The 12045-nt window shown below is 34.2% G+C and overlaps 1 protein-coding gene across 1 annotated transcript; it reads right to left on the reverse strand.

Annotated features, from left to right (window-relative positions):
- Positions 1-1984: 1984 nt before the first annotated feature.
- Positions 1985-7883, reverse strand: LOC136227571 (DNA polymerase kappa). The gene is made up of 14 exons (XM_066016269.1): positions 7710-7883; positions 6894-7066; positions 6466-6639; positions 6231-6354; positions 6049-6149; positions 5873-5959; positions 5162-5257; positions 4918-5038; positions 4505-4633; positions 4185-4276; positions 3707-3818; positions 3193-3524; positions 2767-3104; positions 1985-2557 (listed from the first exon to the last, which is right to left on the reverse strand). The coding sequence occupies exons 1-14, from the start codon at positions 7792-7794 to the stop codon at positions 2434-2436; spliced, it is 2088 nt and encodes a 695-aa protein (XP_065872341.1). The 5' UTR covers positions 7795-7883; the 3' UTR covers positions 1985-2433.
- Positions 7884-12045: the final 4162 nt, after the last annotated feature.

Consider the following 12045-nt stretch of genomic DNA (forward strand, 5'->3'; position numbering starts at 1 on the left):
CTGATAAGCCGAGAAAGTTCGGGCAACCGCCCTAAACTTAAGTGATTGAGATTGAAATAAAGCACACTAGAAAAGGCAAAATTCTGAACAGGAATCACTCAAAACAGAGCCCTAATAATAATGAACTGAAAAAGACCATAAATTGGGGAAAGTAAGAACCTTGGAATGGTATAAATCAGAGTCATTAATGGCAAGCAATTGAGCAACGTTACAGCCACAATCATACCCATAGCGAATAGCAACAGCTCCAATGAACAAACCAATCCCAAAAATTGATTTTTCCATACCCAAAGTCTCCCTTTTTAACCTAATTGAATCCAGGTGAAGAATCTTACCGTTCAACCAGACCCTTATGAGCCCTTCAGCTCTCCCAAGCTCATTCTGGGTTTCCAAACTCCTTGCTGTGATTCTGAAAAAGGGTCCTATTGTTTTCAGCTGTAGGTCTAGGTTTTGGGCCTTTGATGCGGATAAAATGTCTGCCATGGTTGGCTTGGTAATTTCTTCACTGTTTTTGTATTTAATGGTGCTTATTTTGGAGGAATTCAAGTGGGTTTCTGGTTCTGTGAGTGAAGAGCTGAGGTGGGTTTTCACTGTTGGTCTTGGATTTGGGAAAGAGAGTTTGGAGCTTGGATTTATTGATAAAAGTTTCATTTTTTGTGTGTGTGTTTTTGAATTGATATCTATAATTGGAAAAAGAGATGAAATTGGATGCAGAAAAGGAGATAATATTCAGCAGATGGGTATGATTTAAATTGGGTGATAACGTGCCAAGCACGTGATCACCAATGTTTTTATGAATATGAATAATGAAATCTCTTTTGCTTTATCAATATATGGCTTGGGGGATTCACTTTGAATGTTGGCATTAGTTCGGCTTTTTGTAATTCTAATGAGAACAAGATGTGGCTTGAATTTTCTATAAATTAAGTGATGAATTTGATTTGTTTTAATAAATTAATACATTAGTAAAAAAATGATAATCCGTTTTTTTAATGAAAAAATAGATTTATTACTAAGGAATGTTTAAATTGTTACAAAGAAAAGGAGGTGGAATCGAAAACCACTGTCCCAATAACCACTATCAAATACATTCCTAGTAAGAATATGGGCTGAAACATTGGCTGAGCGTCTAATAAAAGTCACAGAACACCCAACAAGATTTTGTAAAATATCTTGGCAATCTTTGAGTATCACATAAAAAGGTGAGGTGAGATTGCCTTTGATGTGCAGGTCAGCGATTGAATAACACTTTGTGCATCAGACACGAGAATCACCTGGCTCCAGTTGTTGTCCTTGATCCAGCTAAGTGCTTCCCGGACGGACAGCGCTTCAGCGAAAGTAGCATCCGGTGCGTTGGCGAGGCATCCATTTTTGGCAGCAACAAAATTCCCCGAATCATTGTGGACCACGCAACCAAAACTAGCCTTCAAAGTTTCCGCGAACCAGGCCGCATCCACATTCAACTTCAGACATCCCGAGGCTGGGTTCGACCATCGTGTAGCAGCAATGGCCCTTACCGGTCTGACACTCACTGAAGTTAAATGGGCCTCCTTCCACGATGCAAGGTACACACACAGTCCGCTCATACACTAGAGCAGCTGGGGACAGCAATTTTTGCCATATCAAATCGTTCCGATTGAGCCATACCCGCCAACATAGCATTGCAGCTAGCTCTATCTGCTGCCTCGGTTTCAACATGAGGGAAGACCAAAATGCCATAAAGTCTCCGAACAACCTATTGACATCCCCAAGCGAAGATAGAATGATAATCCGTTATATAAACGTGTTTATGTCGATGTGGTATAATTTGAACAAATTTCATGAATAAAAATGATATAATTCTACACCTTTTAAAAATTGAGGTGTGGTTTTGATTAATTACTATTATTAATCAGTGTTAAAAAAAATGGTCGTCTAGATCGTCTATAACAAATTCTGTTTTTCATCTCCTCAATTCTATTTGCTACAATTATGCAAACATAACTTAAGAAACATTAATGCAATCACTTAATATAAAAGAAAATGCATTAATCTTATAATAGATAAACACAGAGCAAGATAATAGAAAGCCTCATACTTGAAGAATATAAACAACAAATAGCACTAAGCAATCTTCATGTAAACACGACGGACGGTCCGGGAATAGGAATCCCCACGGGATGGGGAAAGAAGTCCTCATTCATGCTCCATCCCTGCCTTCGGGAAATAACTTTCTCCATCCCCACGCGAGGATAAAAAAAAGGGCGAATTTTCCATTCCCATCTAGGAGGTCTTCATCGGGAACAGATAATCCACGCCCCGTTTGCAATCCTAATTTTGAGTTTGAAGCATTAAATTACAACTGGACCATTTATAACTGAAGAAAATGTGATGTAGCTATGCTATACAGAACTATAAACTATGTACAGGGCCTAAAACGCATAAGACATAATGCTAGAAGTTCTGATTGCTCTTGACAAAGAAAGTGTCAATGGAAAGATGACTTCCGTCTTTAGGAGACTGTTTGAGCTTCTTACGCCCACTTTTTTGTCTGGAAGAAGAGCCGTCTCGAACAAACCTGAAGGAGTAAGACTATTAAGTTATTAGATCAAGTGCATTTTTTCTAAGAACATTCAGTAATGAATTTGTGTACAATAACTAACAAATTGTTCCCATCAAATGTTCAACCAATTACTGTAACGAAACCATATACTGAACTAACGACCCATGATCGAAGTCGGACTCTATAAGTTTGCTTGTAGACAGACAAATGTAAGCATCCATTACCTTTGTTTCTGCATAGGATTTCTGAAGTTGGTGCTGGATTCCTCCTCCTGAAGCTTCTCAGCAAGATGAAAATCGGAATGTTCTTGCCTTTCCTCCACAAAATCTGGTGGCATTTCAATCCCGCATAAGGAACATTTATAATCATGCACCCAAAAAAGATTACTTTTTCGTTCAGATGACGAGGATGCCTCGTTCTCCCGAACAACCCTGTTTACTATGTCCAGGTTTCTCCCATCAGGCTGCCGAGGCAAAGAAAACTCTGCGTTCTTCAATCCCGAAACTTCAGCTTGACAAGATTCTTGGTTAGACCCTGTCCCTACAGCATCTGCACTATTTACCTGCGCAAATGCAAAAGAATACCAAGCTGAAAACGAAAATCAAATTGAAGATATGGATCGAATTTTACACTTTCATAACCACACTTACATTCTCTTCAATATCGATGCTTAAGGGCTCATGAACTTCCCCTGCTACGATGTTATTGCTGGAAGAACAATGCTGGGGATCCATATCCTGTATATTAATGCTGTCTAATGGATGTCTTATTTCACAATGATCAATCTCATGGCCAGAAAAAGCAGTTTCCATGTTACCCATAAAGGGCGGCTCACTACAATCTGAGCCCAGAGAACTTATATCGGCTGTACTTTTTCTAGATGCATCTCCTCCTGATACCAAAAAGCTGGCGAGAGTTTTTTGCTTTGGGTCAAATGAAGCACCGGCAGCCTTGTCTATGTTGAAATGAGACACGCGCAATCCTAACAGTAGTGATATAAATGCTTTATTATTCTATAGGCCATTTCCATATAAGATAAAGATGTAATATTAAGTTGTTAAAGTTTCCCAGTCAACCTAATCCCGGCCCACTCTTATTCAAAAGTTCATAAATTTCAACCCCTCAAATCGAAGGATAGATTAGAAAAAGAGAGTGAAATCTTACCTATCAGCCTTATAGAGACGGGAAGTTCAGCCTTTAGCAGCTTTGAAGCATGTTTCAGTATGTCTTCACTGGAACAAATATATGTTTGCAAAGTTACAGCTCGGTTTCGAACCTAAAGAATAAGAGATGTTAATGAACTTCAGAATGGCCCAAGTCTTTGAACCAACCATGCATTTCTTGCAAAAAATGGAAGATTGAGGCCATCTCCATGAAATATCCCCCTGGTTTTCCAGGGATGAGATGAAACAGTTTCAGGATTAAGAAGGGTATAAATCGGTTTTGTTGAATCTATAAAAACTGGAGCATCCTTCTTCTACTCACCCACCTAAATCTCACACCTCTCACCATCAGTCCCCTTAACAAGACATATCCCCGATTCTTTTGACAAGAAGATGTGAGGTGAAGGTGCAATCGTGTATCATGCCTTCCTACCCTTTTTCAATTTTATCAATAAAAGGAAGCAAGTGTTACATATTACCTCAAAAGATGCAGTTTTCAATTTGAGAGTCAAAGTCCGACCACAGAGCCCCTCTTTTTGCATGTCAGAACAAAGCATCTCTGCAATTTCCGCTGCAACTTCAAAGCAATTTTGGTTAGTTTTCCAGTAAAAAAATGTAAGCAAAAACCAATTGGAAGTATGATTCAGTGCTAATGCTAAGAATATTGGTAGTGCATCATCATCGCTAAGCAATACTTCAAGTAATTCTGATATTAAAGCCAGAAACAAGTCTCCACCCAATCTTATAACATCATTCGACCTTCGAGTATAAATTCACGGAACATTTTGTAGTCACTTGCCTAACTTCTGATAAAGAAGTGCTTCATCATCTGTGGCAGAAAAAGTTCTCTCACTACTAATACTTTTTCGGAACCTCACTTCAGGGGTATTTGTTCCCCCAAGCCCCAATCCCACAGAGAGAAAAAAATCTGCAATGAATAAAACATAAGAAAAAATGAGCAGATGAAAATTCAATCCCTCCAAAGTGCATGTGCAGTTTCATGACCATTTCAATGAACTTAGATCTCCTCTTTTCGGAGAACAATTAAATGTCATCTGTGTTCTTCATTTTTTCTCCTTACTAATTATTGCTGTAATCATTCTCAGTTGGTAACAGGATATCATTATTAACCTCATCTGATAAAGTATCAGAAAATCTATGCGACAACCACAAAAAATTGGCAGACTCCAACTCATGCACTAAGCCACTAACCTGCTGAAGAGCGAGAAAATAGTGCACAGAGGAATCCACCCTTTTGCAGCATCTCCTCACATGTATTTATTCCGAAAACATCTCTTAAAATAAGTTCAGTGACCTTACCAATGCCTCCAATCTGTAGAGTTCAAAATTATGTCAATCTGAGTAAAAATTGTGGTAATAATATATACTCTTATTAGAAAACGTTCTAATTTTCTTCTGCATTTCATTTGAATAAATTAGTAAAAGGCAACTTTACCTTTCGAATAGGAAGTGAGGATATAAATGTCATTACAGCACTCCGATCATTTGGTAAAACAAACTGTCCATTTGGCTTATTAATGTCCGAGCAAACCTATACATATGCATAAAGTCAATATACAGAGGTTAAGAATATCGGTGAAGATAAGTACAGCAAAGAAAAGTTTCTATCTAAAAGTTTTTAACCAGTATTCAACAGCTTTGAGGGTGGTGCAACTAACTTGCAAGGACAGACAAGAGGATGTACATCATATGAAACAAAGTTCCTGAGCTTTGCAAAGATGTCACTAAAAATAGAAGGCTTTAGCTTTTGCAAAAAAAAAAAAATTGTCACCTCCACATCAAGGAGGAAATAATCAAGACTTTAATTAAAACAAAACACCTTCCATACACTATTGCTTTGTCGCTGAATTATGCATAATATCTCAATTTAAATAATTGACCAACTAGGCAAGCTTGGCTATTCTTAGGTTACTCCTTGAGTATTTTCTTCCTAGTTGACCAACGATATCTTCCATATGACAGTATCACCGAAGTTCTTTTGTTTCAACAATATTTCAAGCCAAAAAAAAAGTTCATTCTTCTGAAAACTATTTACAAAACAAAATTCTTTCATAAGATTCAGAAGTAGAAGAAAAAAAAAATTGTGTTAGGTATATGCAACATAAGAACTGCAATAACATTAGAAGATAGTGTTAGTTAGCAGAACCTTAGCAAGTAAGCGATTTGGAGCTACTCCAGCACTACAAGTTAGACCAGTCTCTTCATGCACGCTACTTCTGAGCTCTTCAGCAATCTAGGCACAAAAAGCAGAACATGAAAGTTCCCATCAATTGATATCTAAATGGAATTGCATAAAAGAACAAATACTAAATATCAGCATACTTCGCCACCAGTAATTCCCCTTTGGTTGCAGACATCAGTTATATCAAGATAAGCTTCATCCAAACTACCAGCAATGTAATGGGGATCATATTTCTGGAAAACTAAAAAGTACATGAATGTCTAAGATTTTGCAAATGGTAAAAAGTCGCAACACGAAATATGTAACAGAAATAAGAACCAACCTTTTCTAGTTAAATCACTGTAATGAATATACTTCTTGAAATCAGTAGGAGCAAAAATTAACTCTGGACATAATTTACGTGCAATGAAACCAGGCATTGCAGCTCGAACCCCAAATTTCCGTGCCTATAGCATAATAAAAATATTAATTATTCTATGAATGTATCATTCCATAAACCAGGAATTCTCAGAAATTCAACAACTTTTCTACTTCAAAGCTACAAAAGTGATTCAAACCTCGTAATTGGCAGTGGAAATCATAGACATGCTACCAACAGCCATTGGCTTTCCCTTTAACGAAGGATTGCTTAATGTTTCAACAGCTGCATAGAAAGCATCCATATCTACATGCAGCCAAATCCTTGAAAGATCACGTGTGGTTTCTAGTTCTAGAATTCTTTTATCAGAAACCTGTGAATTATGATGATATTAATGCTAGTCAATGGGACTTGTGTTAAACTCAAGAAGAACGGATAAAAACACAGTAAATTCCTAGTTGCACTACCTTCAAGAAAATTTCAGCAGCGATTCAATACATTTTTCAATGTTAAACTGATCTTATAATCATAAGCATTAACGATTTGGTAACTAAAAATGCATCTTCATAAGCAAAAATAAGAAAAAAAAAACAGACCACCAATTTATATAGGTCAATTCAGCTTTACCATCTGATAATGAGATATATCAGTTGCTGTGAGTTTTGCACACTTGGAACGCATGTTTTCAATTTTTTGCCTCATGTAGGCCTCCTTCTTCTCCTCATTCTCGAAATACTTTGAACCTTTACTCATCTCATATACAATCCTCTGGACTCTCTCTTTGTCCACTCCTTCCATACCTATCAAAAGATAAATTAATACTCTGTCCATCCCAAAAAATATACATTACTAGTTCAAAAATATACAGTAGTTTAGATGGTTGAAAAACAATTTTCACACATAAGCTTCCTAAATTACCTTTATTTAAGTTACTAATATGATTGGGAGAATACTAAATCATCACCAATTTTCGATAACATTTGTGTTAGGATTGTCAGAATATTTGTAATTTCAAGTTAATTTGATGTACTTGTTGATTTCCATACATAATAAATTAGGAAGATTAGAAAACAACGGACCAAAATGGCAAAGGATCAGACAAATGGGGACGGATTGAGTAACTAAATAACAACAGAATAACAAATTTTACAGCCAAGATGTACACAGAATTCATCTTCCACCATAGTAAAGTAAAGAAAAATTTCCTTACCAATTTCAACTAGGTATACATAGACAAACAATTTTGAAAGGATTTTGCTCATCCAATAAAAAATCGGTTCCAATCGTTATAATCAATACAATACAAATCGGAACTCGTAATGCAGAATTGATCAAAGCTACCAGTTAAAACAATTGAAATAGCAAACAATGGAATAAAATAGAGAAACCTAGAAGTTGAAAATGCAGTAGAGTAGAAAATTAGAAGGGAACGGAATCAATGACCTGCTTTAGCGTTAGTGTAAACTGTGTGATAAGATTGCCATGGCCTTGGATTTTCTACCGACGTCGTTGTTTCATGCTTCTCCATCTCTGAAGACTGTATCTCTATCTCCTCCTGTTAGTCGTTTCTGATTCAAAAATCCTTGCCGGAGAAGGCGAAGAGGAAAGCCGCGAAATGTAAGTCTACAGAGTGCCGCCAAATTCTGGGCTGGGCTGGGTGACCCACACGTGATTACCATATCATTTGTGTTGGGCTTTTGGGCTTGCTGGACCAAAATAAGATAGATCCTATTATATAGTATTTAAATAAGAATTAATTACTTTACATGATGTCCCATCTTTATTCACTTCAAAAAGTGAGAGTTTTAGGTGTTTGATTAGTAATTTTTTGTTTACTTTTTCCATCTGAAAATTAGCTTTTTACAAAAGTAAGGATCCTTGCTTTTTGAAAAATCAGCTTTTTCCAACAGCAAACAATATGTAAAACAAACGGGATAAATAAGAGAGATGTAATTTTTAAAAAAGAAAAAGAACTGATAAAATAGATGTCGATAGATTTTTTATTTGTGAATTGTTTTGGATGTACATGTCATTATTTATTTATGTGTATGTATAATACTTTATGTTTTAAATATTATATAGGATTAATTACAAAAAAGTACATTATGGTTTGACCGATTTGCGATATGGTACCCATGGTATTATTTTTCAAACACAACCATGTGGTTGTCACCGTTAGACAAATCAAGGAGACGGCCGAAATTCTGTTAAAAAGCTGACGTGGCACAGAGATATTATGGAAAAAACGATTTTTTTTATTTTTCTTTCTCTCTCCTTCTTCTTTCATAGTTCTTCTTCCATTCTTGTTCTTCTTCTTCTTCCATTCCTCCTCCTCCTTTCTTTTTTTCTTCTTCTTCTTCTTCTTCTTCTTCCTTTCTTCTTCTTCTTCTTCTTCTTTTTTCTTTTAAATTTTGCATTTTCCTAAATTCTAAAATTTCTAGAATTCTGAAATTTTCAGATTCTGGAAATTCCCAGAAATTGAAGACGTCTGGAATCCAGACGTTTATCACATCTAGGTCCAGACGTTAAAGAATTTCTGGAATTTCCAGACGTTTTGAATTCAGAATTAAAAAAATAGAAGAAGAAAAAAAGGAAGAAGAAGAGAAGAGAGGGAGGAAGAAGAAGAAAAGAAAAGAGGAGGAAGAGGAAGAAGAACGATAGAAGAAGAGAAGAGAGGGAGGAAGAAGAAGAAAAGAAAAGAGAGGAGGAGAGAAGGAAGAAGAAGGTCAACTCAAAAAAAGTCAAATTATTTTTTTTCGAAAATGCCCATGTGTCACGTCAGCTGTTTAACAAAATTTTGGCCGTCTCCTTGATTTGTCTAACGGTGACAACCACATGGTTGTGTTTGAAAAAAAAATACCATAGGTACCATATCGCAAATCGACCAAACCACATGGTACTTTTTTGTAATTAACCCTATTATAGTATCCATAATAGATTTGGGTCTAAAAAAATACCTTTAAAAAGAGAAAATACTATTTACCCTACAACATACAAAATGGTATATTTTATCCCTTAATATTGGTGAACAATATCAATTTTTAAATGGATTGATTTGATAATTACTTGACTTATACATCGAAATTTCCAAACAAATTTCTCAAAAACAGAATTACCTTCGTACATTTTAGCATGTTATTTATAACTATTTTAATAACATAGTAAATAATTTACGTGTTTTTTTGTGATTAATTTGTATCTGATAGAAATATTGACATTTTGCCATATTATTTATAACTTTATTAGTAATAAAATAAATATTTTAAACATTATTAATGTTTGAAATGTGGGTGCAAGTTATGGTTACTTTGTTTTTTTCGACATTGGATGATGAGATGGAAAATTAATCTAATGATTGGAAAAAAAACAAAATCATGATTCAATGATAGAACAAACAAAGTAATAGTTAATTGTTTTTTTTTATGAAGTAATAGTTATTTATTAAAAACGCTTAATACATCATTTGCTCCCTGAATTTGTCCAAAATGGTTGATTGGCTCCCTAAACTTTCAAAGTGTCTCGATAGCTCCCTGAACTTACATAAAATGTCCAGTTAGCCCCCTGAACTTGCGTAAAACATAATCAATTGATCACTCAGTTGGAAAAAAGTAAGTTAAATACGGAAAATTTATTGCACGCGTCTTAAAAAAGGTAAAACAATCAAGATCAAGGTATTGCGGTTGTAATATTAGAGAATACAAGGTTTGTAGTTGAGCAAGCAATAACTTCATTTTTACTCTATTTTTAAATTATGTAATAACATTCTAAGACACGTGGAATACATCTTCCGCATTTAACTTACTTTTTTGCAACCGAGTGATAAATTGATTACGTTTTACACAAGTTCAGGGGGCTAACTAAACATTTTATGCAAGTTCAGGGAGCTATCGAGACACTTTGAAAGTTTAGGGGGCCAATCAACTATTTCGGACAAGTCCAGAGGGCAAATGATGTATTAAGCCTATTAAAAACAAAGTAATCATAGTGTCTATCATGAAATGTGTAATATGAGAGTTAAATAATCAGTTAAACAATAGTAAACCGGCCCATTTAAATATTCTGTTTGATAAATGTAAAATTAACATTGTCTCATAAAATTAATGATAAATTTATATCGTTTTTTTTATTAAAGATTGGTTAGCAAGGAAGGGTAAGCGGCGAAAATCCCAGCTATGCTGGTACCCCACCACAAAGCTGGTACCCCACCACAAACGATAAATTTATATCATTTGGTACTATAAATGTGTACTTAAACAAAAATTTGATTTTGTTTTTTTTTATAAACTGTTCATTCAATTAATATAGTTAGATAATGTCATGATGTTGTATACTTGACCATAGACCATAGAGTTGATATGAAATTTCTGTTGTGACATTTTTGGAATTCAATAAAAGCGACTTCCCAGTCAATTTATATTGCTTTGTTATAGTCATAGCTGTGAGAAAATAAAGTCCGGAAAGCATAAAATCCATTCAAATGTTAACAGAATAAAAGGGAAAATGTAATAATCTCTTTTTTTTTTTCTTTTTTTAGAGAGTAAATGTAATAATGTTTAATATATGTAGATAAATTTTAGGTTAATTTTAAATAAATATTTTATGGTTTCATGTTTTTGTATATTGGTATTTGTGTTTTTTTTTTTTTTGTTATAAAGTAAACCACGTGGTTTGCAAATTTTTTATTTTTTTTTGTTAATTTTGTCAAATTTGGCCGATAACGACCTCGAAATAAAAATTTTTAAGAATTAAATTATATTTTAAGTAATTTTAATTCTTTAACTTTTTAGGTTTGAGGTTATTTATATGTTGTTTTTTTACAATGGGTGAAGTTAATGTTTAGAGAGAGAAAACTCCAAAAATAATTATTTTGAAAAATTAAAAATGTAGTTTCATAGTAAATATTATACTAAACAACTTTAATTCTTAAAAATTTTCAATTTGATTTCATTATTGACCAAATTTATAAAATGCAATAAAAAATGAAAATTTTGTAAACTATGAGAATCGGTTTGTAACCAAAAAAATTATAGATACTGAAATGTGAAATCAAATATCATTTATTTGAAATTAATCCCAAACCTTTTTTTTAAAAAATAGGGTCTAACACGATAGGAATTAACATTTGGATTTTTCTCTAAAATTCCACCTTCTTCGTTCAAATATATCAGTCCATTATATTCTTTTCTTGTGTTCTTTTACACATTGGTTTGGATCTTTATTTCATCTTATTTATTTACCAAACAATGGTTTATCTTGTCTTTAAGATTCATCTGTTACTTTTTTTTTCATTCCAAAACTACTAATAAAATCATATTATATGAATCACACATTAAAAAAATTATAATCATTAGTACAAAAAAAACACTTTTATAAAAAAAAACTATTTTTCATGTATAAAAGGCAAATACAGGAGGTTTCTAATCAAACATTTAGAACTCTCATTTTTTAAGTGAAAAAGCAAATAAGAGGTGAAAAGTAGGTAAACAAACATCCCCTTAAATTCATTCTTTTCTGATTACTAACTTGATCATCAGAGTGTCTTTGTGGACCGTTACTAGCATATAAGGAGAATCAACCGACACTAACGCTCTGGGAATCCCACTTTTCCATTATTTGGTGCAGTGGGTTTGGAGTAACAAACAACTCCAATCATCATTTCATAAATAACCCCCCTTTTTATTTCCTATGGCGGAAAAACAATCTGCCTCCACACTAGTCAAAGAAAGTTCAATATACTAACCACGACATCAAGTTTGCAACTAGATGAAGCCCACTTGAG

Source organism: Euphorbia lathyris, chromosome 4, assembly GCF_963576675.1.
Source record: "Euphorbia lathyris chromosome 4, ddEupLath1.1, whole genome shotgun sequence".
Lineage (NCBI taxonomy): Eukaryota > Viridiplantae > Streptophyta > Magnoliopsida > Malpighiales > Euphorbiaceae > Euphorbia > Euphorbia lathyris.